This window comes from Takifugu flavidus, chromosome 16, assembly GCF_003711565.1.
Source record: "Takifugu flavidus isolate HTHZ2018 chromosome 16, ASM371156v2, whole genome shotgun sequence".
Taxonomy (NCBI): domain Eukaryota; kingdom Metazoa; phylum Chordata; class Actinopteri; order Tetraodontiformes; family Tetraodontidae; genus Takifugu; species Takifugu flavidus.
Window position 1 is genome coordinate 5,173,794 of NC_079535.1, and position 27,531 is coordinate 5,201,324.

The 27,531-nt window shown below is 40.9% G+C and overlaps 1 protein-coding gene across 1 annotated transcript; it reads right to left on the bottom strand.

Annotated features, from left to right (window-relative positions):
• Positions 1-478: 478 nt before the first annotated feature.
• On the bottom strand, positions 479-26,697 carry pcnt (pericentrin). Its single transcript, XM_057059486.1, is given in 63 exon segments — positions 479-883; positions 1,067-1,188; positions 1,264-1,405; positions 1,474-1,553; positions 1,637-1,863; positions 1,972-2,178; positions 2,304-2,456; positions 2,572-3,068; positions 3,071-3,362; positions 3,529-3,658; positions 3,795-3,940; positions 4,041-4,313; positions 4,394-4,566; positions 4,683-4,785; positions 4,864-5,198; positions 5,473-5,662; positions 5,767-5,937; positions 6,742-7,767; positions 7,840-8,019; positions 8,391-8,543; positions 8,733-8,906; positions 9,005-9,241; positions 9,562-9,582; positions 9,806-9,913; positions 10,028-10,260; positions 10,497-10,526; positions 10,628-10,870; positions 11,008-11,170; positions 11,254-11,435; positions 11,569-11,735; positions 11,972-12,132; positions 12,925-13,071; positions 13,695-13,847; positions 13,944-14,048; positions 14,383-14,454; positions 14,594-14,791; positions 14,885-15,338; positions 15,487-15,637; positions 15,770-16,007; positions 16,219-16,353; positions 16,730-16,770; positions 16,864-16,975; positions 17,126-17,224; positions 17,419-17,497; positions 17,611-17,730; positions 17,822-17,948; positions 18,070-18,181; positions 19,016-19,116; positions 19,230-19,491; positions 19,627-19,704; positions 19,862-19,993; positions 20,098-20,193; positions 20,271-20,489; positions 20,565-20,981; positions 21,154-21,520; positions 21,656-22,009; positions 22,087-22,138; positions 22,141-22,948; positions 23,043-23,192; positions 23,411-23,551; positions 23,887-24,060; positions 25,800-25,829; positions 26,447-26,697. Coding segments are annotated over 63 exon segments (12,135 nt in total). The 5' UTR covers positions 26,495-26,697; the 3' UTR covers positions 479-839.
• Positions 26,698-27,531: the final 834 nt, after the last annotated feature.

Sequence of the window (27,531 nt, forward strand, 5' to 3'; positions counted from 1 at the left end):
TTGTCTTGATTCGCTGTGTAAACACATTTTTTGACCACTTAAAAATAAGAATTCTTAAAGACGGAAAATAACTCATTAATATTAAAATCAAGGATTAGAAACATTTAAATCGCTACCGTTTTTAATCACCTAAATCAAGTGATGTAATGAGCAATGTCTTTTAATTAAAACAAACCAAACCAGCCTGCTTTTAAAATAATCAGCATTTTAAATGGGCAATCAGGCCAATGAGTAGAACTGCGTCATTTACCTTCTAACAGTGTAGATATTATGCCTATTTGATTATATATCGGTTAATCTAAATGAGAGGGCCTTTGAGGCCATCCCAGATAAACAAAAACATGAAAGGCATTCTTACTTTCAGGGACTTATAACATCTTTATCCCCATTATCCCCATTATAATAATCTGAAAAGATTTGAAAGGATTGTGCCGAAAAGACCTTTTTAATAGAGAACACAAAATAAACAGACTGTTGGTTTGGCACAAATTTAAAATATTGATCAACTTTATGGTAGAAACTGAAACAGTTTACATTTATACAGAACTGTACTATACACTCAATTATAAAACATGTACAAATGTGGACACGCAAAGATCACAGCCATATTTACACACACTGGCACAAAAGTAACAAAAGGCATTTGTTCTTGACGTTTGCAAAAGTTGCCTTCAGGAAACTATAGTACAGAGAACATTGTAGAAAAATACAATAGAAAATACAACGAAAAAATAAGTTATGCGATTTTTTTTTTTTTTTAAAAGTCACATTGAACATGTGGTATTTTCCATTTTACATGTGAGCACAGCACTGTAATGACAGAAACTGGAGATGGCCTTTCAGTGGTCAAAGGGTTTCTGATCACGCCGGAGAGCAGATGAATCTGGTCAGATACAGATTACACATCAGACAAGTGGGAAAACATTTCCAGTATCGTTAAACTGGGATACCACATTAAATTCCATTTTCACACCATTTTTTAAATTGCTGACTTTTGTGTTTTAAACTGAATTTTGCTCTCAAGAAACCCCCTTTGATTATTTTCTACATGATTTCTGACACTCACCTTGTCTGGCTCCCATCAGTCGCTGCTGGACTTTCTCCAGGTGGTGGATGTAGTCAGTCAGCGAATGCTCTGGATCATGAGATGCTCCTGCAGACGGCCCCGATGCCAGACTGCAATATGACCTATTACAAAAGTTGAAATGTCAAGTCTTCAACCACATGGTCCACAGTTGATTTTGTCAGAGCAGCAACACAAACCTGTTGTGCAACTTGAAAGGTGATTTGGTGGGCGGCACATGAACTAACACCGTTTCTTTGAGATCAACAATGCCGTCTCTATTTGTTGGGAAGTCAGAATTCATTCTTGGCTGTTGTTGTCTTAGAACTTCAACTTTAGGTCCTGCAAGACATTTGCATTTAAAAAAACACGCATTTTCAAATAGTGCGTGTTTCAAACAACGCGTTCACCTGGAGTGTGTCCATTGACGGCTGCAGATGAAGAGAACCTTCGGATGGCTTTATGCCATTTTCTGGTCAAGAACTTCATTCTGAAGACCATCATGTGATCAGTCATATTCACACAAATGCTTACATTTGCTTCATGCATTGTACATGTTGGTACGCTCCCTACCTTGACACAGCAATAACAACTCGTACAGCTGCCCTAAAGCGCACGCGAGGCCTGCGCTGGGAGGAGAGCAGAGGAGAGGGACGCACCCCCATAGTGGCAATCAGACACAAAGTGGCCTGCTCGCACTCCTGAAAGCCTCCCAAGAGCAGCAGCAGGTAACGCTTCTGGTACACCAAAGCCTTCCTGAAACTCTCTGCACGCAGGTAACGCTCATAGAGACGCTGCACCTGCAAAGAAATGAAATCATGTTCACCTCACGGATCGGCATTTTTGGTTTTAAAAGCTGAGAAATAAAACTGTTTCGATTTATATTTCAACAAAGGTTTTCATCCAACCTTGGTGTTGCTGGCCCCATCACAGACGGGCCTGTTTTCAGTTTCCGTGGTAACCTTTGTAAGTGCGGACTCTGCACGCCGCAGCTGGCGCTCCAGGTAGGCCAGTCTGTGTTTAAAGGTGGCCCTCTCCTGACTCAGTGATGTCACCCGCTCCGTCAGGTCCGAATTCTCCGTCACCAACCTTTCCACGAGTTTGGGCGATGGCGTCTATGGCGAGGAAAATATGCACATTTGACTGTAGAAACCAGAAGCTGTACAGTCGACACCAATCATCACGTTCTCCTGGTTCTGCCGTCATTTATATTCTCTCTGGTTCCTTACTACTTGTGTACCTGTTGGGTTTTGTGCTGCGTCCCATCTGTGTGGGTCTGCACACACAGCCTCTGTGCTGCCATCTCACGCTCCTCTTTCTGCAGCTCTGCCAGGGTGCACTGGAGAGTCTGCATGCGCTTCTGGTCCTGCTGCCTTAACAGCTCCAACTCACACTAAAAGCAGAAAGCATCATGAGAGTGAGCTTTTGTGCCACTACATCTTAGCTAAAGAGGATTACTTTTTGGATAGGTGCTTAGTACACAATGAAATAAGTCGATGATAATTTACCAGTTTATTATTCATTCTCTGCTGTCGTCTCTCCCGCTCTATCTGCTCTTGTCTCTCTTTTGTCCTCTCCCTCTCCCACTGCTCCTCCCTCTCCTTCTCCTTCTCCTTGAGTAGCTGTAATCTTTCTTTCAGTTCAGCCAGCTCTGCCCTCTGCTGTCTGGACTGTTCCTGCTCCACATCTAAAGCATGACTGACTTCCTGTTTCTGCTCCTTTAAAACCTCCAAAGCTACGTGATGTGTGACAGTAGCTTCCTGTTCTCTCTTCAGCTTTTTGCTCCATGCTTTTTCCTGCTCTTCAAGTTTCCTTTTGCTTTGCATTATTTCAGCCTGCAAGCCATCCACCTCTGTTGTCAGCTCTTCACCCCGTCTTCGCTCTTGTTCTAGCTGGGCACGCAGGTCTGAGATGAAATTCCTGTCTCTTGTTGCATCTTTCTCTTGTTTGCGGGTGACTTCATCCACCTGCCTGGAGCATTGATCCCTAAGTTCATCCAGTTTCCGTGAGCATCTCTGAGTTTAGCGTGAATATCGGCCAAGCGTGACTCAGCTTCAGCGAGAAGGTGCTCGAGATGAGCCTTTTCTTGTGCGTTGACTACTTGCTGGTGACTGTAACGCTGATGGGCATTTTCCAGCTCCTTCTGGATGTCTTCTAAACGTTTCTCTAGAAAAACACTGCGAGACTGTTCAATCTGAAGCTCCTGTCTCAGGTTGCTGCAGGCCACCTTCTCCTGTTCCACCTGACCCTTCAGAGCCATTAACTCTGACCTCTGCAGTTCAGAATGTGTGTGCCAAGCCTGAGGTTAGAAGAGAACAGAGACAATCATCTTTGAGAGATTATAAACACAAATTACTTCAAGCAAAAACTTGAATGAAGCATAAAAATGCAGCTAGAGGGCAGGACAAAAGGCCCTTCTCTACAGGAGTATGTGTTTTGCCGAGTTTATTCATATTTGTTCTTACCCCTCTCCTTTCCTCCTCTGCTTTCTCCTTGCGAAGACTCACAGCTCTTTCTTGTTCCAGTTGTTGTTGAAGTTCCTGCACTCTGTTCTGTTCCCTCCTTAAAGAATCTTCCCCCTCTTCAACAACCGTCCTAAGATATGGCACAGTTCGCACATTATTGGAATCAGATTCAAATATTTTTTGCATTTTTTCTATGACCTATTTACTGTCAATTTCAGGTCAATCCATGGACAAGGTTAGCTTGAAGGCTATGGTAAGTAATGTACCTGAGAGATTGTATTTGGTTCTTTTGTTCTTGTTGAGTGTCCTGAGCACATTTCAGTTGTTTCTGGCTCTCCTCCATCTCGGTCCTAAGTTGGGATTCAATCTGTCGACTGAGCTCATCTCTCTGCCAACCATCACCACCATCAGTCTGGTGGAAAACCAACCATCACGTTATTTGTAAACATACAAATTACAACAAATATGCAATTCAATTCAATTTCCCAAGATGACAGAATTCCTAAACTGACCTCGGAGTATCTCTGAGCCATTCGACAGAGGAGTTCCCTGAGAGCAATCACCGTCTCCTGTAGGGCTCGCTTCTCCTGCTGCCAGCTCATGGGGCGCTTGGTGGAGGATTTGTCCCTGTGGTCTAGAGAGGCGGAGGCATCTTCAGAATCCTGATGCTCCATCTGGCCAAGTGAGACAACTTTCAAGTCTGAGAAGGGAGGCTGGGCTATAACGCGACGCTGGGACAGCGTGAGAATTCGGCAGCTTTCTTGATAAACTTTCTTCAGAAGACCCTGTCGAAAGGTAAACAAAACACACTTTAGGTCTTCTTGTCAAACGGACCAAACTACAGCAAAGAAACAAACCGATCTACCTGAAGCTCAGGTGACAAAAGGTCATCGCTGTAGCTCATACTACCCGCAGCACTGTCCGTGTTAACTGCTGGGTTTATTCCTCTGCAACGTAGATATTCAACAAACTGGGCATCAAGCCTTTCAGTCTGTTCCAACTCCACTCGCAGTCGTGCTCCTAATTCTGAACTCACATCTGAAGGAGGAAAAAAGGCAAAGAAGAAAAGTCTGACTGTGCTCCATAGGTTTTTATTGGAGATCTTAAGTCCCATTTTCTCAGTCACTAAACTACGACAGTCAGTACAGACTTACTGCTTCCATAACCATCACTGGCCCATTCAGGTGCAGACAAGGAAGAGGTGGAACCAAGAGGAGATGAAGGTGCTGTTGTATCGAGCCCCTCCATTTCACGTACCTAGGATATTAAATAGAAAATGTCAATATATAAAAGTCTTTCCCAAAGAGCACGTACATAGGTGTAGAGATCACATACTCTGTCAGTGTCCAGTGAGTCCAGCACAGAGAAGTTGTCAGACAATGAGACAGAGCCGGGTGAGTTAGTACTCTGTGGATCCGGGACTGGTGTGATTGTCCTGGAGCACGGAGTCTCCATCACAACTCTGGGAGAGGTCTTTGCATGAGGAAGATCCAGACCTGGGCTATTAAGGGCACTGATCTCGGGGAGACGAGAGCCCAGAACAGAGGCGTGGATGCATTCTGGGATTCTGTCTTCAGAGCTTTCCAGTCTTCTCAAAACCTCTGGGGAGCTCAGAGAAGCTTCTTCACGAGAGACACTGAGGACGTTCTCAAAACCTCTGTGAAGAATTTCTGACAAAACAATAAACAAATGATAGCTTTTGTAGATGTGCCAAGGTCAACGCTCCCCTACAGATACAGTATTTCTTGTGTTTTTATAGATCCAGACTAGAGGTACATAAAGCAGGTATCCTCAGTAGAGCCACAGTGTTTCTTGCAATAGGTAATAATTACTTTGTGGTCATATATATCACTTTTTCCATCATGTTTACTGGTATATTCAAGGCAGGTTGTCGGCCCCTGCTATTCCTGTGATAAATTCATGTCCCCATCATCCCATACTCACCTTTCTGTTGATAATCCTGCTGGTGATGAATCTTCTCCTGCTGGTGACGGTGTTGTCTGAGTTGTTCCAATTCTCTTTTATGACACAATAATTCCTCTTCCCGAGCAGCCAACTCTTCTTGTAGACTTTGGCTTTCTGCCTTCAGCTGCCGGTTAATAGTCTCAAGGTCAACCAAGGCACGGTCTTTAGACTAAGAAGAAAAAGTAGCATTAATATTTCACGTTCCAATATATTAAACTGTAAACACAGCAGGAAATCTGAGAGTTAAATGTTGCTGGTCATTCATATTCCCACCTGTCCTTCCTCAAGTAGCTTTTGGACTCTTTCTGTAAATGTAACCAGGCAATTTTTCACTGCAGTCCGCTCCCCTTTGACAGCCAGATGCTCTGACTGCAGTCTGGTCAGCTCATTCTCCTTTTGTCTTAAGGCAGCATCAGCTTTAGCCAGAGTCACCTCAGCATGCGTCTGAGAAGATAGAAAGCTATACATCACCAGAAAATCCAGCATTTCTCAAACTTTACATGCACAATCCCCCCATTTATTTGCATTTTTTCTTGAATTAAAAGTGCTATAAAAACATATGCTTACACAAAGGCAACATATGATTTGCTTTGTAAAATGATACCAGTAGGGGAACCATATACGCTCACTTTGCTTATGAATCCAATTTTTGCAGTTCAAGCAGACTGCCTCTTTGACACAACTAAACCACAGCAGCTAGATTTCCTGAACTAACGGTACAACTTTCAAGTCATGCTTTTAAAAACCGAAATCACTTCTCACCAACTTCTGTAGAAATATGACATCAAAACATGAAAAATAAAGCTAATCTAAACCTTTCAAAACGGCAAAGAAGTTCCTCTTGTTGCTTCCTCTCTGTTGAGTAATTCCTGTGCTAGCTTGTTTTAGCCGACTCCAGACCGACGCGGATGACGTATTAGCAGCTAACTATGACCAGATGTAGTCCTGTTAGCAGCCGTTAGCAGAAAAGGGGCATTTCCCCAATTATAAGGACGGCTGAAGTAGATCTATTTGATCATAGAGAACAAATCTGATTTTCCTTTGCACAAATATCCTATAGGAAGTACAGTGATGTATTTTGCAGAAAACGTGCAACAGTTATACGAATAGAAACCTAACTTTAAATAACTTTTTTATTTATAATACCTAAGAGGGTTACGATCCTTGTTAACATTTTTCCTACAAAATTGTCATTAGGCAACATTTAGTAGTGATTATGAAACCTTTTACGTTCAGAACAACACTCACCAGCACATCTTTTTGAGCCTGGTTTTGACTGGTTTCCTTCTCTTGGAGCTGAATTGTCAGGTCCTGGATACAGACTCTCATTAGAGACACTTCCTGCCTGAGTTTTTCAGTTTCCTCCTGGAGTTGTGCCTCCCTCCTCCTCAGTACCTCCCCTTCAGCAGAAAGTTCTCCCTTCACTGCCTCAAGAGTCTCAATCTTTGTCCTTTCCTCAGCCACTATTTGCTCCATGTCCGTCACCTCAGCTCTAATCTCCTGGACTTGTCTCTCAAGAGTGATATTGGCTTCTCTGAGGACTTCCATCTCTATTTTTGTGTCCTGCTCCTTTGTTCTTAAAGCCTGTATCATGTTTACATTCCCCTGTTCATTCTTCTGGAGCTCTAAAATAAGAGAGCTAAGGTGGGAATTCTTCTCATGTAAAGTATCCACTTCTTCCTCTTGAGATTTGCATCCATCCCTCTCTTTTTCACTTTGTTTTCTCTTCTCCCTCTCTTCTTCTATCAATCCTTTGGCTTCTGCCACTTCAGTTTCTTTGAGAGAAAGGAGAACTTGAAGTTCTTCTACCTTGTCCCGCTCGGCTTTGAGCCTCTTTCCAAACTCCTCCCCATGTCCTCTATAATCTTCCTCCTGTTTGAAAAGTAGTTGCTCCAGACTTTCCTTCTCTGCCACTGCAGTTTCGAGCTGAGTCTGTAGCGCTTTGAGACGGGACTGAAGCGACCGAGTAGAAGTTGAGTGAGAAAGACTCAGCTCTTGCTTCAGACTGCTGGGGCCCCCACTGCTCTCTTGTTCCTGAATGGTACAGTGGTGAGGTTCAGGGCTGGGAGCGAGTGATGGATTGATGCTGTCTCCGTCCTGAGAGTCACTAACTTCATGCAAGTTGGGGCCTAATGTGGCAAGTTCTGCCTGCAGTGTACTGATGACCTCATGTAGGCGTTCTTCTTCTTCCTGTTTGTTCTCACGCACTCTACTGACTTCAGACTTCAGGTGTTCCACCTGTGAACGCAAATCCTCCAGCTCAGCCTCCAGGATCTAATTCGACAGAAAGTCAAAATTAAATCAGGCAAATTAGTTCACAACAAATAAAGACAGCCCAACTCTAACCTTGGCATCCCTGGTGTTTTCTAGCTCCTGTTCCAGTCTTTGGATCTCATTGCTGAGGTGATCAATCTCTTGATTTTTCTCCTCAAGTAATGCTGATGGAAGGGTCTCTTCCTCAGGAGCATCCGCCACACATTCTTCCTCTTTTTCCTCAGCGAGTATGTGGAGAGCAGAAACTTTGTCCTTCAGAGATGCATGTACAAGTTGCAATTTAAAATAAATTTGAAAAACACAATATCACCATTTCAACAAACAGCTTCTGAACATCCATGGCTGAAATTCTTTTACCAGTCTGAAATCAAACCACTGCAACACTAAATGAATTATGAGCCTCTCAGCTATAAGTTAACTTCAAATTTTTATTTTATTATTATATTTTTAATCATAATTCCTTCTACAGTTTAATACTGAGGTTTTGGATTCATCATTTCATAACAAACAGCTTAACATTTGGACATTGCTTTGTGATTAGGTGTTCAAAAAAAGTAAAGTCAAATTTCACTGAGCACTGAAATAAAGCATTGGGATTTTGATGGAAACAAAGTAGAGCTTACTTTCAGTCCACTGATCTCCTGCTGGAGCTCATTAATATGAGCAGCATTCTGATTGGTCACAAGCTCCAGTTGTAGTGTGAGGTGTTTTAGCTCAGCCTCTTTGATATTAAAATCCCTCTGCATGTTGTCCAGTTGGCCTTGCAAAATCTCAACCTAAAATCCACAGAAATGTTGTTAATCTAAAAACATCAAGCCGTCCCTGAATGAACCTTTTTTTTAATGCATGTGAATAATGTCAAATCTCATATATATCTTTGTATGTCTGTGCACAATTTAGAGTCATTCATGCATTCAAACTAGCACATATATTCCGAACTGCAAAATTTTACACTTTTTACAGACCTCTTGCTCCTTGCTGCACAGATTCTGCTGAGCAGTGTCCAGAGCATTCCTGAGATCCTGCGTGGGGTCCCGTGCGTGGTCATTGTAACAATGTTTCGTCTCATCAAGTTTGGACTGCAAGGCAGAAATCTGGAGTCTGTATGACAGCTGCTGCTGCTCTAGGGCCTGTTTATCCTAACAAATAATTAATAGACATGTCAAACTTGGTGCTTGGGTGGACACTTTTATTAATAACAACACATGATTTTAGAAACATAGTCTGCATTTCTTACCTGTGTGAGCTCTTGTTCTCTCAGTTTTACTCTGTGGAGCTCTTGTTCCAACTGGCTGGCTAATCGATTATTGTCAGTGCTGTTAAGGAGTGCTTGCTCAAGCTCTCTGATTCTGCCAGCAAGCTTGTCTATCTCATCATTGCGCTCTGCAAGATCACGTTGTGCTTGCTGATTGGCAGCAAGTAAGGAGGCATAGTCATCCGTCTTATCTTTGATGATGGCTTGTAAACTTTCCACCTGTATACGTAGATGGGGGAAACAGTTCATACATTTTTGGCAAACTAAGAACAATCTGCCCAAGAAAATCTATGACGTGTAGATAAATAAGCCATTCGAGGAGAGCGACTACAGTACAAAACAAAGTTAAGCCATTCCAGAGAGAGCCGAGATGCAAATGAACTATCAAACAGAAGCAAATGGACAAGAAAAGGTGAATGATTATGAACAAAATAGATGGAATTAATGTTTGGATGACTGTGGATGAATGATGAGGTACAATACACACCATGCAAAAAAAAGGAGGAACTACAAGAATATGCTAAACATGGATTTCATACCTGCAGAACCAAGTCCTCAAACTACAGCAATCCGTTCAGCAATGGGATAAAAACATGGCAAAAGTCAGATTCTCACTCAAATTCTTTCACCAAACCCTCTTTGAGTACCACTATTCACACTCTTGTTAACTTTTTTACCCAAACTTTCATGAAAAAACAAACCATACATGCACGCTGCAAATGCACAAGCACACTGCTCTTTTATATAGACTATAAACATTCATATCCAACAAATGAGCCTCACCCTGTGTCCTTTGTTATCCACATTAATGGGCTGTCTTAGTTGAGCCTCGAGCCTTGTGATTTCTTGCTGGAACTCATCTCTCTCATGTTCTCGCTCCACAGCCTGATCCTATATGGACAAAAGCATTGTAGAAGGGTTATGTCCTCTAAATTAAGGATGGTGAATGATAAAAGGGGTAAAGTGTTATACAAATAATCAGGTAATCTTAAATTCAAACTTCACCTCGATAAATTGCCGGTCATGTTTCAACTGTTTCTCAAGGGCTTGGACACGTTGGTTGAGGTCTTCTGTGTGGGACTTGTGGTGGTGCTCCATTTCAAGGCCCTTGGTTTCTTGTTCTTCCAGGTCTCTCTCCAGGGCTCTAAGGCGCTGCATCAAAGAGCTTTGGTCTTTTTCTGACTGCCGCTGCAGGTCCAGCTTGTCTTCAACCAAACGTTCTGTCTCTCTGAGGAGAGCTTGAAAAAAGAAAAGAGAGTGAGGGCAATCTTGCTGATATAAAACATTAAAATGTGATATGCAAGCAGTCTGAAGAGTTTAATCCACCCATTACTAATAAACTTTTTCTCCATTCTGAATTGAGGTATAAATCTGATTATTTTACTGAGCACAACATTCCATAACAGCAACCTCAGAAAGCACAGCAGATATAAATCAGTGTTATCCCTCTCACAGCACGCAAACACACACAAACCTGCACCAGGATCTAAACTGAGACAAAGGCCTAAGGAGCACAGACATTACATAAAGGTGTGGTCAATCTCATTAAAATCTCATGTACTTATTTTGCATATGACTTCAGTATTTTGTGTTTGCTCTGCTTACCCTTCTCCCGCTCCCCCAGGCCAGCAGAGAGATGGTCCTTTTGACGAAGAAGTGCCGCATGCTCCTCTGCCAGCTGCTGATGCTTCGACCTGAGACTGTCCAGCTCTGCAGTCAGGCCCTGCATCTGGTGCATCTTCATCTTCAGGTCTTCCAGTTCTTCTACTAGACTCTCCTCTTGTGTTTCCTTCTGCTGCAGCATCTCTTCAAGGATTGCTTTCTCTGCCACATAGCCATCCAGCAGTCCTTTACAGGATTTCATGAATATGAAACGTGTGAAAATCAACCATTTACATGTACAGTTTTTCTCTTAAGGGTGCAGATTTAATACTGTAACAGTATGATGACATTTAAAAAAGGGCAAAGAAAGACGCAGGGCTCACCTTCTGCTTTGTGGAGCTCCAGCTGAAGTTCATTCTTTAGTTTCGCTTCTTGATCAAGTTGTTCCAAGATGATCTTGTGTTGCTCAAGAAGTTTAGCAGAGTCTTCTTTAGCTTTGGAGAATTTCTCCTCAAGAGAAAGGTGGACTTGATGAGTTTGCTCCAGCTACCAAAAAATGTTAAAAATATATCAGTGTGAGGCAGCATCACAAAACAGAACATTTGATAAGGATATATATGATTCTTTACCTGTGTGTTAGCTTGATTGAGCAGATCCAGAAGTGTTTCAACAGTCTGACGAAGTCTGACACAGGCACTTTGAGCTGCTTCCTCTCCCTCAGGACTGATCTGAGTGTCAGAGACCAGCAGACTCTCACAGAGCAGGTGAGTGAGCTCTGGGTCTTCAGAAGAGGAGCCGGCAGCTAAAATACCTAGAAAAACATCTTTAAATGAACTACTGATATCCAACCATTTAATTAGCTATGTACGGTACATGAGGATTTTTTTACCATGATTATGACTGTACACAATCAAATTTACAATAGAGCTCCTACTGAAACAAACCTGAGTCTGGTGAATCTTTGTTCCCTGTTGAACTCCCCTGGCTCTCTTCACACAATTCGGCTCTAGCATTCAGCTTATGGCCAATTAGCTCCTCAGTTGCAATTGTGCTGCGAATCATCTCAATCAACACCTTCCTAAACTTTTCATTGGCCTGGTCCAGCTTGTGTCTAGAAAATAAATAGGAATGAAACAACAAATATACACACTAAAAAATATTACAGAATAATTATTAAAATTTAGTATTTGCTCAAAAGCAGTGTGCCATGTTCTATGTTTCCATGTGACAGATCAAATTTAGTTGTAATCCACATATCATGTGAAGCAAATTAGATTAAATGATACGAGTTCACTCGTAACCGATATATAGCGATGTACACTGAAAAAAAAAAATCATGTCACTTACTTTTCCTGTTTTACACTCTGTAAATCATCAGTGAGCATTTTTAGAAGGTTGCCTCCCTCTTGACTCTCTCGCTCCCTTCGTTGTAGGAGAGTGTCCAAAGTTTCCATCTCTGCTCGTTTCCCCTTTAATTCCTCCTGCAGACAACCAATCTCTGACCTCAGCTAGAAAAAAAAAATGGATAAAGAAGTAGTTGATATAGTTTATCAGTTGGAGCAATCCAAAAAAAGAAATCCATGCTTCTCCAAAAAGGAGTTTGACAATACAGCTGCAATTGAAATTAGCAATGTCTGATTCACCAATACAGAATCAACTTCATTACGGTTTTTCTTTAGACCTTCCATCTCTTCGTCTTCTCTCAACACATCTTCCCCCTCTTTTACTTTCCCTCCCGCCCAACCGCCACCTGCCTGCATCAAACAATGCAGTTGCCCTGACAACACACCCTCCCAACCTCTTAAACCCACTCATGTGGTTATCAAAGAGGAGCTTGTGTGTTAAATTTTAACTACTAAGCCAAACATGTGCCTTGGAAGGAAAAACATTTTGGGGAATTTTAATGTTTAATGTGACAAAAAGGCACAACTGAATACAATTCATACTATATTCACATCCATTGTCAGTGATTATTATTAAAGTTCTTTTTATTTTATATTCCTAAATAAGTTAACATTAATACATGTCAAATAGAATCCAAACGTTAAACAACACCATCACAAAAATGGGATCACAATATTCTAAAAACCATATCTTTGTTCAACAAATTATTTTAAACCGCTTGGAATTAAAATATCTGAATTTAATTCTACATTTTATTGTCTCAAAGAGTTTATTGTAAGATTGAAAACATAAACCATCCATCTTTTGTTGTATTAAACATCTTCAAATCACATAGCTTCAAGAATATAAGAAGCGGTTTGTTTTAATGATTTATCCCACAGTTGTGTGCCAAGTACCTGGGAGACCACAGCATCCAGTTGCTGAAGTTGGGCTGTAAGATGGCTCATTTTGACTGTGTAGCTCTGCTCCGTCTCTTCCTGTTCAGATGTGAAGCTCCGCCGCAGGTTTTCAATCTCCACCTGCTTCTGCTCCTCGAACTCCGTCTTCACAGAAACATGTTAAGTGCCGTTTTAAAAATTCTGCAGAATCATAAACTAGTTTTTTTTTTTGCCGCTAAAAACAACATGACTCGCTGGCTGACAGCAGAATACTGGCTTGCACTTTTCACATGCCAAATGCCCTCATATCTGGGGGGTACCTTCGGCCTTAAAAGCATCTACAGAGGATAAAAAGCTTAGATCCACCCATTTAGCCACTAGCCAGATTAAAAAAAACACATGTAGCCGTCAGCAGAGGACACAGACTGACAAGAATATTCCACCATATATGTTAGTAGGATTATGTAAACATTTGGTTTGAATAAAGCTCCAGTGGGACGGAATCCAAGACAAAGAGCGATCCCTACGAATGAAATGATGCAGCTGGAGCTTAGAATGTCAGAACACACTCATGCTCTCAGTAATCCTCGGCCATTATATAATGTGTAAAACATGCACTGGCATAACAAGCAAAAGTAAAGGAGGGGACAGAAAAACAATTCCAAATAAATAATTACATGTATGTTATATGACTGTATCACTATAGCTGAGATCATTTGTAAATACCGGTATGTCCATTATACATATTAAAGCCTATTCTGTTTGAATCACACAAAACATGATTTTACCTTTAGCAGAATAATCCTGTCTTGCAATCTCTCCTCTGATTGGACCTTGAGGAGCTCCACCTCTTCCAGGAAGTGCTGGCGCTGCCTTGAGGACTCCTCTTCAAGCTCTCTGCGACATGCTTCCAATTCCCTTGCAGAAACATTCCTCAGCTCCTGAAACAAAGACCACATGTTTTTTTTTTCAATGCCAATATGACTACAGTACATACTTTTTTCCACAGTGCACCACAAACACACACACACACACACCTGTAATTGGAGTTGATGCTGTTTGACAAGTTGCTCCTTTTCAATACTGTAGGATTTCGACAGCTCCTGAAGGGCGTTGCCATGCTGCTGCTCTAGTTCCAAAACCTGACAATTTGAATATAACACAATATTTTAAATGCAAATAAGTATAAACTAAATTCCACAATGCAGTAATAGACTGTATTTACCGCAATATATAGCATTTATCATACTAGATTTCTAAAGTTAAAATATTTGTTTTTCATCTTTAAGCAAATGAATGAAATACCCATTTAATTAAGGATGCAGAGCATAGTTCTTATCTTATATTCAACATTTCATTTATGTCAGCAATCAGGCTACAAACCAACAAGATTACACAGAATTATGGAAATAACACTAACATAATATGTCTGCATCTTTTATAGAAATAAATAAAAGACACAACCAAGTGTAGTACCTGATTTTTAAGTGCCTCCAAAGCTCTGCAGTGTTCGGTATCTAAGGCCTCCTTTTGAGCAACCATCTCAGACTATAGGAACACACCATGGAAACAACGGACAATTTATCAAAGTGTACTGTTGGAGGCATTCAAAACAACACAAGAGGCACGTCACAGTTTTTCCCCATCAAGCCTCTAAAAATGATTGAGTTACTGGTGTATTTTTCACCTTGTGAACGCAACTGAGCTCAGCAGCCATGGCGCTAAACTTCTCCATGTGCACTTGAGCCAGTTCTTTCCTCAGTGCTTCTTTGAGAGACAGGTTTTCTGCTGTATGCCGTTCAATTATCTGCCTATGTTCTGACTTCTGGCGACCGAGCTCTTCCTGATACTTGTTTTTAAGCTGCACCATTTCATCACGCAGAGCCTGAAGTTAAAATAACAGAAGCATTACAAAGGAAAATTTTATGAAAACAAAAGGAATGTGTTAAAATCTCAAATTAAAAGTTAGTAACCCTACCTGGACTTCTTTTAGGTATGTTGCCTCAACAATGTCCATATTAGCCAGCATTCTCTTTTCAAGTTCATCCTTCTCTTCCTGGTGTTTGTGAGCCAGTTCTGCTTCGGCGGCTTCTAGCTGAGCCTTGGTAGTCTTCTGAAAAACAGCCTCCAGACTCTCCAGGTCTTCCTTCCTTTTGGAGCTGAGAGCTGCTTCCACAGCAACAAGCTCAGTGTTGTGTTTGGACTCAAGTTTAACAACCAAAGCTGCAAGCTCAGCTCGGTGACTGGCACCGAGAGACTCTAGCTGTGCATTGTGTTTGGCGTGGAGCGTCGTTAGCTCTTCCTTGTGCTTGTTTACAAGTGTTACTCTCTGATGCTCTAGTTCAGTTTGGTGGGTTTTGTTGAGCTCTACCAGACACATTTCATATTTGTGTGCCAAGCTTTGCTCCAATTCTGTTTTCTCCTCCTGGAAACTGAACAAAAAAAGAAAATGATTTAATAGGATAGGATTTAGGCTTTTCAGTATCACTATTGAAAAAGAGAAACCTGTACAACCAGAAAAAAAAATTACAAAATTAAACATAATAAACGAAATGATCTTGGGCTTCACTATTATCGCACCTCTTTTGAGCCTGACAAAGCTGCTCCTGATGTTGCTCCAGGAGGAGAGCATTGAGCTCTTTAATTTCTGTTGCCATGCAGGTCTTTGCCTTTTTCAGCTCACCATCATATTGGGCCTCCAGTCTCTGCTTTATTATCACAACCTCTGGACCTAAATTAAACATGTTAAATGCGCAGAAGACAAGCCAAAACCATTTTTAAGTATCAAATTTCTAAATTTCAAGATCTGATGAAGTGTATAAATGATAGCCTACGGTACATAAAATAAGTTTGCATTTCTTACTCTCATCATTCTCCAGAGCCGTCTGTAGAGAACTCAATTTCTCTTTCTCCTTTTCAAGGGTAATTTGAAGATCCGTTGTCTTAGTTTTCATTTCTTTTTCAAGTTCTGCCTTTAGGACTGACAGCTCAGCTTGATGCTTCTGTTGGAGCTCCTCTGTCAGTCGCTTCATCTCCTCCTGCCTCTCCTCTTTTAAAGCTTCCTCGAGAAGAACAAGCTCCCCAGAAAATTCTTGTTTCAACTGCAGAAATGATCAAGAATTCATGTTTGAAATTCCAGCATATCACAAGGTGCATTGGCCTATCTAATCATCTTATTTTAGTGAGTTTATAAATATATTTTCTTTAAAAAAAAATAAAAAAATAAAATAAATGTAGGTGCAATACTCTATTCAACCATCAGAAGATATTTGAGCTTTCGCATATCCATGCATTTTAAGCATGCATTTGCACCTTTTCGGCATTCCTTTGTATATCTGCTTCATATTGTTCACTTAGGTCCCTCAGTCTGTCCTCCAAGATGTGGATGATAACTGCTGTGGTCTGCAGCTCCTCAGTGTGATGCCACACCTTCTGTTCCATCTCCACCTAATTGAAATAACCAGATTACTACCGCTGCCAAGGAGGTCATACGACAACTGCCGCTTGTCTGTGTGGCAGGCTGGTTAGCAAAATACCTCAAAAATTTATGAATGGATTTTAAATAAATTTTTTGATTAAATTTTAGTGATGGTCTGGATTTCAGATGGAATTCAACCTTTGATATGTCAATGAACAAAGCCAAGTAATGCTGATCATAAACCAACCTACTACCTGTTATACTACTACTGCCTGTATATACAGTACACTATACTACAGATGTAAGTCACAATATGTGTGAAATGGAGTGCTTTTTTATAGTTAGATTATATTATACTATAATAATAAACACGTTTATCAGATAATTGGAAAGACTTTGTTTTACCTCAATCTGTTGTGCAGCTTCAAGATGAACTCTGGTCAGTTCTACAAAGGAAAATATTACATCATTTTGATTTCTAAATTTAGGCAGGATCAGGAAAAACAAATATAATTTGTTTAAATATTTTCATGACACACCCTGTAAGTGACGTTCAGAAAGTTTAGCTTTGAGTTGCTCCAAGTCTAATGCATGTCGCCTCTTCACTTCCTGCAGCTCGTCATAGTAGTGCTCAGCAAGTTTTGAGCGTGCCTAACACACAAGTGATCCACAATACACAAGAACTGTAAATGATCAAGTGTTTAAACTGTGATAAAAATTGCTCTTAATCCACAATAAACACAAATAATCTACTGAGTGTGAATAATCCCCAATATAATCTTCAAGTAAACTATATCTGACCTGTTCCAACTCTTCTTTGAAGGATAGAGTCAGAGATGATTGCAGATTTGCCAGTTCCAATGCATGTTTTTCCTCCAATTGGAGAGTGTAAAGCATTTCCTGGGCAGAATAACATATTACATTTAGGACACTTTAATATTTTTATGATTTTTAATAGTTTTGTGAGAATTTGAGAAGAGAAACAATTCTGATTCTGAATCTCAACAATTCTGATTGCCTTTCCACACCATACTTTATGGACTACCATGTTTTTATGTTACTTCAAATGATAGATCTTAAAGTTGGATGCATACCATGGGTTTCTCTTTGTTTAGAACACTCTCAGAATGTCTGTGGTCTTTTTCCACTTCAAGTAGGCCATGGGATATTAAACTGAAAAAAATAATTAAAATAAATAAATAAAAAAAAATCAAAAAATCAAAAATGTAGAATTAAAATAAAAGAATAATTACAGAATTAATTCTGTATGCCGGCAACTGCCATACCTGTCGTCGCTGATTTTCAACACAGATTCTTCTAAGGCACTTTCCACCAGCCTCAGCTGGAGCAAAGCAATTTCCTCTCTGTAGTTCTCCTCTGAAACGCGTAATCGCTGCTCAAAATACCTAAAAGAAAATGAAAGTAAAGCAAGTCCACAGGGTGTTTCCACCAAGGCAGATTTATGAGAATAAGTACTTTGGATCTATTTTGTTTTACCTCCTTAGGCTTTCAAGCTCAGCCTCATTCTGCTCTTTGATTTCCCGTTTTTGAACATTAAAATCCGCTTTTAAAAGTTCAAGGTCTTCAACACGAGATGAGCGAGCAAGCAGTTGCTCTTTCAGCTCTGTGAGAAAGAAAGAAGAATAGGTGAAAAATCATTAGTACATTTCAATAAAGTATTTTCCCATAATAAGAGTGGTGACTGTGCGAGTACATGTGTGAGGATTAATGGCAAATAATTTCACCTCCCAACTCTTGGCGGTTAGCCCTCATGCTCTCCAGCTGGGTCCACAGCTGACCAACTTCTTCTTCAGAGCTCTGCTTCAGGAGTTTCTTCTCTTCTTGTAAACGTAAAACCTAGTTCAGAAAAGTAAAAAATGTTTTCATTAAGCATTCAAAAGGAAATAAGTGCAATTGGTGTCTTGTCAGAATTTAGTCCTTGTCCAGTTGAACAATGAAAATCGAAAAACTGAGGGGAACATTTCCTCCTGATGAACAATAGGTGGCAGACAGACATTTCGAACAGAGAGATGAAAAACCATACAGCTTTATTTTTCTCATGCATAGTGTAAAAGTTACTTATTGTGCAGATAACATACATGCCACCCCTCCTGGTCATGGTACTTTCGAGAGGTGTTTTTGTTCTGGAGTCATACAAAACATGGAGCATGTGTACATGCGTCCTCTAGTTTAACTCAAGTAAGGTGTACACATTCTAGTGGAAATCCATTTCCATTCACATTTCTGGGTGTCTTAATCAGATAACTCTGTTATCACTTGGACTAATGTGTTTACATGTACTACAGTTATCCAGTTATAGTTGGATTAAGGCAATAATTAGTTCTTTGACTTTTAATTATAGTGCAGATAAGACACATGTTAAGTAAAGCAGAAATAATGCACTAAATAAACAAATCTGTACAACTATTCATCTTCCTGTTGTTCGAAATACCAACCCACCACCTGACTCCCGTTGTTTATGACGTGATGTAATAGATCCAAACAAAAGGGGGCTGTATTAACCCACTGAAAAGATTAATATCAATACGAAGCGTGACAGGGGAGGACATGTTCCTGTTTTCCTTGCTCCATGTAAATGGGGACAAGGACCAAATTCCAAAGTCAAATTTTGAGCATAGCTTGATTTAGCCGTGCATGTAAATGCACCAAGTGATCTTTGGGTGTCCTCACCTCTGTCTGCAGTTGCCTCCCTTTGTCCTCTAGCTCGATTGCTTGTTGCTCCTTTTGCAGAAGCGCTGTCTTATGACTTGACACCAAATCCTCCAGTTCACCTGAGAAACATTTGACAAAAGACTAAAAAAATCAACATCCCTGCACATAAACATAGACATCAACAAATAGTAAAAAGCCCATTGGAATGCAGAGCGTGATGAGAGCAACTCACGGACAGCAACATCTCGGTCAGCCCAAGCCTTTTCCAGCTCCTCCTGTAGTTTCTGAATTTGCTCCCTGTTACAGGTCTGAAGTTCATCCAGCCTGTTCTGTGACTCCTGCAGGACTGGCTGGGTTTGTGACTGAGCTGCTTGGGCCACAGTAAGAGTTTGGTTGGTCAGCAATATGGAGGCTTTTGTGCTTTCAAGTTCTTTCTGGGAGGCGTTAGAGCCGTTCTTGTTCTCTGCATCACCTTCATGCTGTAACCTTATAGCCTATAGGGTTTTAAAAAAAAGAAAGAAAAAAAAAAAGAGGTCACGATCAATTTAAATGTATAATCATAATAAATATATATTTTCCAGTGGAGCCTAAACTCCAGAGAGTGGATCCGTGCTCCCTTTCAAGCATACCTGCCATTGCTCCAGCCCAGACACCTGGATGGCAGAAACACTTTGATGTAAACCTTCAAGCTCCATGGTCTTTTGTTCCTAAAGTTAATCAAAATATCAATAATTGTTTTATTATCCTCTGAAAAAAACAAAAACTTAATTCTAGCATTGAATGCATCTGGCACTAACTAAATTTCACTATGCTGCAAATTCTCTGCATTCTGAGCTACGTCCGCGGGTAGATACAGCAGCATACCTGTAGCTGCTGCAGTTCAGCCAGGTGGGCAGCCTCCAGACTCTCTCGCAATTCTGCCTTCATCTCACTCAACTCCTCGCTGTGCTTGGCATTAAGCTCTGAAATCATCCGCTCGTGTTCCCGTTCAGTCACCTGAAGGAAGACAGAATTAGGAGTAATTGGCAAGGTGAAAAATAAATAAGGTGTGTATAAATATAGAAAGACATTTGCACAGGTTACTTCCCGCAATAGGATACCTGTTTGATTAGAGAAATTTGTCTCCTCTGCTCTTCCTCCATAACAGCCTGCTGCCTCAGAAGTTCTGACTCCATTCGTGCATTGATCTCAGATATCTAGGAATTCATGAAATTCAAATTTCAAACTTCTAGAGGTAAAAGTAAAACCAGACAGTTCAGTTTGTAGCTCCCACCTCCTGTTGATGTTTCATTGTGAGGTCTTTCATTTCTAGTTGGAGAGAGAGCTCAAGCCTGTCCATATCCTCCTTCACAGATGAAACCCGTTTCTCCAGGAGAGTCTTCATCTCTTCCTCCTTCTCCTTCAACTGCTCCTCTTGGTGAAGCTTCATATGAACAAGTTCCTTCTCCTTCTCTTGTCTCTCTACCTCCCACTTCTCCCTCTCATCACTCAACTGTAAATGTACATTCTTATGTATATTTCAACCTTTTGAAAGTAGCACTGAAATGAATAAAATTATAAATCTCACCTCATCATCTTTGGTTTTTAGCAGGTGCTCAAATTGTTCCAACTCTTCCTCCATAACCTGTTCCATTTCTTTAAGTCGTTCATCCATCGCTGCTTCCCTTCTCATGTGCTCCTCCTTCTCCTGCAGCGCTTGAGTTTGGGCATATTCCAGGTTGGCGAGGTTCTCCCTCAAAGAGACGAGCTGTGATTCTAGCTCACTCTTCTCCATGACAGCATTGTTTAAACTGTGTAGGCTCTTCTCCAGTTCTTCGTGCAATCCTTCCATTTCCATTTGAATTGTTTGAACCTGAGCACGAGTTGTTTCAAGCTCTTTTAATGCTTCATTCAGCTCTTTAGTCCTTTCCTCTAATAATGCTGCTGTGGATTTACAAGTCATTTTTGACTCCTCAAGCTCTAACTGTAGACATTCACAGCGGACCTGGGAAAAGGAAAGAAAATTATATTACATTTGTTATACGTTAATTATTGCTAAACTGCATAATTTTATATATTCTATCACTTGACTCATATTTTTATCTTTAAATCAAGGTAGATGCATCTACAATGTAGAGATTAGCCTAACTAGATTGTACATTTCTACACTTGTATACCTGTAGAGCTTGTGTCTGGCTGACGTTGCTGTGATCCAGACCATCTTTAGCAGATGCTGAAGCCTCCGCTGCTTCCTGCACAGATACAATCAGCAGTTTGCTCTTCATTTGATCAGATGGCAGTGCCATTTCCTTCGTATTATGTTGCTCTTCTATGAGCTCATCTTCGCCCTCTGCTAAAGTACAAGTCGAGGCAGACAATATCGCTGCATTTTCTTTTTCCTCGATTAAGGCATGAAGCTTATTCTTAAGGTCATCTTGTTCGTGAATTCTTAAGATCATCTCCTCTTCGACATGTCTCCTCTTTTCCTTCTCCTCCTGCAGTTCCCAAAGAGTCTGTCTCAGCTCATCTGTTACTTGGGCCCACCTAAAAAAAAAGTAAAAATAGCACATACAATTTTTTCCAAGTGACTAATTATTAATCATATGCTGCATATTATTTTAGAGATACGGAACACAATATATGTACTTCATAATCCTAGAATAAATACTCCAAATATACCTGCTCCGAGCCTCCTCCAGTTCTTCAGCAGTCTTCATAATTTCCGCTCTTAACACAATTGTCTCTCTGTCTTTAACAGACAGTTCTTCACGAAGCTCTTCGCACTGCTGATTCAACAGCTCCTTTTCAAGGTCCATCTCCTCACAATGCTGCTCAGACACTTGGCTACTTTCCAAATCCCCTGAAGTGGAGTTGTGAAGCCATTGTGCAGAAGTCTGGGGATGGGAAACATCAGATGCAGGTATATGCAAAGACAAATGCGGGCTGTTGTGGAAGGTTTCATGTTCTTCAGGGAAACGATTTGAAATTGACAACAGGGGTTCATCTCCAAGCACTTCACTATTGAGCTCAAAACTGCAAAAAAGAAAGACAAAAGATCATTTAAGAGTATAGCCAGTTGAAACATACACGCACAGAACAAGGTCTCAAACCTGTTGTTTGCAGAGATGTCCAACTGACTGCACTGATCCAAGCTTTCATTGCCACAGAGTTTGGATGTTCAAGAGGTATCGAAGACAGGTAGCGCTCCATCAGGATATCTCCAGATGTTGTTACATTCATGCTGTCCTGATCCGGTCTGACTTCAGCTGTAAACTTCTCATCACAGCCAACAGCAGCCTTTGCTTGGTTCTGTTGGTTTTTAGAGGCTTTCAGTCCCATCACCTCTTCCAATTCTTTCTCTCTTTCATTCAATAATTGCTTTACTTTCTCCACCTCCTTTCTGTGTTCTTCTTTGAGCATCTCCATTTCCTCCTCGAGAGCCTGAAACTGAAGGGCAGTAGTACCTGGAGCATCAGCATTCAATTTACTTTCTGCATTTTCCTTCATCTGAAGCCTTTCCTTCAGTTCCAGCACTTCTCTGTTCAGCTTCTCCTTCTCAGCTTTGTCCTGCTGTAATTCAAGGCACTGATTTTGGACTGAGGATAACTGGGTCCGTAGCTCTTGAAGCTGCATCTCCCTTTCCTCTCGTTCCTCTTCTCTGCCTTTCCTCTCCTCTTCCAGTAAAGAGAGTACGTGTTGGTGTTTCTCGATCTCCACTGCTAGATCAGCATATGCACATTTGCTGCGCTGCCTTTCTTCTTCAAGCTGAGTCCGCAAGCTCTGCAGAAGAGCTCCTGTCTCACTGTCCACACTTTCAACACTTAACTCAGCGGTAGTTTCAACATTCGCCGATTCCAGTGATGGTGACGTCCTATGACTGAGATCTGCTTTGGAAGCCTGGTCATGCTGCTGATGGGTATTGAACCCTTCAGTTTCCGATTGATTTTTGATGCGCAGAAATTCAACACTAGTCTAAACAATATAAAGAGTCAAAAATAATAATTAGGGCACATCTTGACACAATATTAAATCTTTCCAAACAGATCTAATGTAGAGTGACATTTACCTGCTGGAGCTGTCTCTGCAGAGCCATGATCTGTCCAGCAAGGGACTGTGCCTCCAGTTGGACCTGATCTCTACTAGCTAGAGCCTCCTGCAGGTTGGAGCTAAGCCTTGCAATTATCTCATTACGTTTCTCTACAGCCTGCTGCAATTGCTGTAATATACGAAAACTACAGGTCAATATGGTACGCAAAACACTAACAACTATTCATTTTTAATATTCAAACATCAATATATTACAGAAAAGCAAAATTGTATAAATATATATATATATAACAAAGCCAGGGTAAAGAAAATCCCCCTTTCCCATAATCAGATATTAGAATCTTCAAAACAAACAAAAAGATGTTTGATTACAAGGAATTAGGATACCTTAAGTTGCTCTTTTCCAGTTAATGCAACCAACTCCCCTCCACCAAAAGCTTCTAGGAGGGATGGACCTTTCTCCATGGTGGGGGTCTGGTCACTCTGCTGTGGGTGCTGCTGCTCCAGTGTCTTTGGCTCCTTTGATTCCTAAAGGTTGAAACACATTCAACAATCTAGAATTTAACGACTTTGCATTGTGGAAATATGACAAAAACAAATTCTTTCTTTAAACAGAAATCGGGCAGTCAATGCAGCGGCAGTTAATGCTGGTCAGGTTACTATGACAACTCGCCCTACAGGATATGTAATGTTTAGTGACCCATTTTTTAAATATATGCTCAGAAAGGGTGCAGGGCACACTCACTACTCCCTCATCTGAGCAAATGGAATTAGATAAGCACAAAAGTGACCTGCAATCGCTAATAAACAAACAAGGTTTTTAACTATGAATTACTAAGGATCCTAATATTTTGCATGCATACCTCATTGTTGGTCTTGTTCAGATTTGCGTCACCAGTCTGACACAAATCGGACTTTACGGGGCAGTCTTGCGTTGTGCTGTGAATTTGCTTGACAGCCTGGCCCTTCCTCTTCTGCGTCTTTTTCGACGCCCCCGCGACGTCGCCTTTTGCCCGCTTCTGCTGGAAGCTAGCAAGCTGCGCAGGAATGACAGTGAGACGTAGATGGACACATAGGTAAGGATCGCAGAACAACACCATACTACAAGCATGACGAAGCTCTGGAGTCAAAAGTGAATTCAGGTCACAGTCCAGATCTCTGTTACGGGAACAGTTTTTTAGTTTTCGCTCCGTAAACAAACTGGGACAACTTAATGAAACCAAACTCAAAGTAAAAATCAATCTGCAGAATGACAAGACTCTGCTGAAGGGAAAAAAGACTGAGAGCCCTTAATTCGATGAGTAATTGTGCAACAAGACTATGCCCAGTGAAGCAGGAAGAAATCCCAAACTCACACCCAAAAATAGCCTCCACCAGGCAGAAGTATCCAGGTTCAAATGAGGTGACGGAAAGAAAGATTCTAAAATCTTCAGGGAGCAGCATTAAACCCATGAGAAGTTCACATCTGTGACACCCAGACTGCACTGCCTCTTAACTGCCACATGAAAAGCACATTGCAAAACTACAGGAAACAAAAAGGATAGTAAAACAGTCAGATCATCAAACTCATCACAGAAGCATGTTAGAGCATCTACTCCTGATGATAAAGAAAATGATGACAAAAAAGGCTACGAATCAAAAGTTCCTCCACAATGGAAAAAAGAGCATCAAATCGTAATATTTAACATGCATTCCGGAGGGAAAGACATGGTGTACATCCATCTCAGGTCATTTCTTTGACAACACATTCCTTTTAGTCGCCATCACTCTCAGCCGGGCTGTTCCCTTGAAGCAGCAAAGATTAAATTCAGCAGCTCACGTCATGATCAGGAACCACATGAAAACAAACATCGACCTCCTGCCAAGACGGTCAATGCTTCCGTATCCAAGCAGCTTTTAAAATGACCAGCAGATATACGTTTTGCAGTATGTATGCACTGATGCATTACTATCAAACGAAAACAGCCCACGTTCAGAGAGGAGAGGTTTAAAACACTAGATGGGGGATAGCATGTGGCTGAACCAGGGAAAGAGGGTGGAGACTGGTTCAGATGGAGAGGAGGAGACAGCTTTGTGTGTGCATCCTCAATTCAATTTGAGATTACATGGCCTTGGAGACCTACTTGTTGAATGTTGACACAAATGTGCATGACAGCACATGTATACTTGTGCACAAAGACTTGCATTTAGCTGTTGAATGAATCTGAAAAATGCCATTTTCTTGACATCAATCCTAACCCTTAAAGCTATTCCCAAACACATGTGATGCATTTAAGCCCTGCCTTTGTTCTTATCACATAAAACCCCACCTATCATGTGTCTTCGTCACATTCGTCTGCCACAAAACACATCACAAAAAGATCCATTAGGTAGATGACTTGCGTTTTGCCCAAGGCTGCTTCTGAACAACTGACAGTGTGACGGAGGGTAGCTGCAGCAACGTTACTGGCCTGCTGAACCCTATTCGTGTGTTCCCTCACTCCTGTTGTTCCCAACATGGGCATTACAATAAAGCCCAAGTTTGGAGCACCTTGCCTGTGACAGCATTCGGTACCATGGCAACAGCATTGATCTGAGGCATCCAGCAACCGTCTAAACCTCAATGAAGGAAACAGGCTCATTGCACCACCTGATGGTGTATAACTGGCACGGCAAACCAAAGGAAAAGAGTCGTGGATCACCCAGAGAAACCCAAAAGAAAGCAAGAAAAGGAATATGACAATAACCAGAGTGGCGTTTGGAAATTCTGGTGCTGGTCACCTCCAATATTACTTACCGACTGGCTTCGTGGCATGTGGACCAGTTTCTGTCGTAAGGAATATGTACATTTTAATACTGCACCCACAGCAGTTCGTTGAATTTGTTCTACACAAATCTGAACGCAAAAAAGAATTTGTTTTCCATTTGATCCATCTTTTGCAAATGAACGCTAAAGTGCTGTGATTTTATCGATGTTTTGCACTCTTAGAAAGCGATTGCGCTGAATATCAAAGGGTGCAACAAATGAACGCGACACATATTTGGCGCTCATTATACCTTTCTAAACATTTAAGAGGACAACTTTTCTTGAAGAGGACAAAGTTTTCTTCTGTAGTGATTTGTCATCTTTAACAAAAAATGCTGTATTTTCAAGTATGACTTGGTGAGTAAACCAGATTAGAAACGGTGAAACTGCTCCTCACTTAGAAATAAGAAATTTGAAACCTGGTGCAGAATAACAAGTAATAGAGAAACCTGTCTCACGTTTTCGGGATATAAAGTAACGACTGCCTGTGGTGAAAGGCCAAACATTCAACGAACAACAACAAAACATCCTGGAAATTGTTAAATTTTGCCATGGAAACAGACATTTACGACAAAAGAGTTGGCTAGTGTTAACTGCTAGCATGCCAATTTAGCATGCATTCCATGTTAGCAACAAACCTTAGCTCTTCCAGCCTGTAGTTTCCTTTGGCGTTCATCTTCGTCCATCTCTCGGTTTATGCTGACTTATAAAATGTGTAGCAAAAACGATGGAAGTCATCTGAAAAAAGAGCACAGTTCTGCACCATACATAAGTTCGCAAGAACAAAATCTTAGAGGTTCCAACAGAAAACTGTCAACATTATTCAATATGGCCGCCAAGGCAGTTCGACTCCGCCCTTATCGAGTTTCCGTCAGCGAAGAGGCCAATCACACAAATAAACGCTATATTTTCCTCCAGTAGAGTCTGGCTCGCTCTTATTACACTTCTGAACCGCCCTCAAACCCAAAATTCAAGTCTGATTGACCAATGAATCACTCAAAAATTCAAAATTGACGGCTGGCGTGGCCATTCAGCGTAAGAAAGTGGACTTCCGCCATAATTTCAATGTTTTCAAAGCAAAGTGCGGAACAAACTGGAAACCAACCAATTTAAAAATATATATGATGGTAACTTGTCAGTGCCAAAAATACAACTTCCTTTAAAATATGAAGGACTATTATCAAACGAATTGGTAGACGTTAATCATTTCCTATTTAAGATTTAAAAGTAAAGCTTTGGGTATGAATCATTTTTTCATTAGATATTACGTTGCGATGGAATTTCTATGAAAAAGCGACGTTCATAAAAGAAGCAGATTAATTACTTTCAAACTTTGCAGAAAAACTCACAAAACGAAAATAGGAATAAAAGTAGCGCCCGAACAGGGACTTGAACCCTGGACCCTCAGATTAAAAGTCTGATGCTCTACCGACTGCGCCAAAGCTGGGGAACAGTAGTCTGTATAAGATGGGGAAGAAGGGAAAAAAGGGGAAAAAAGGGGAAGAAGAAGAAGAGAAGGAAAGACAGAAGTTCGAATCCCACCCGGACCCAAAAATGATAGAATTATTTTTGTAAAACTTTTAATTTATAACAAAGAGAATATGTATGTACAATTGTGAACAAAATGGCATTCACATTTAAGCATTTATAAAGCTGAAATTGTCAAAGAAACAAATCAAACCCCAATGAAACCTTGATACAACTATGAAATAAGATGTAAAAC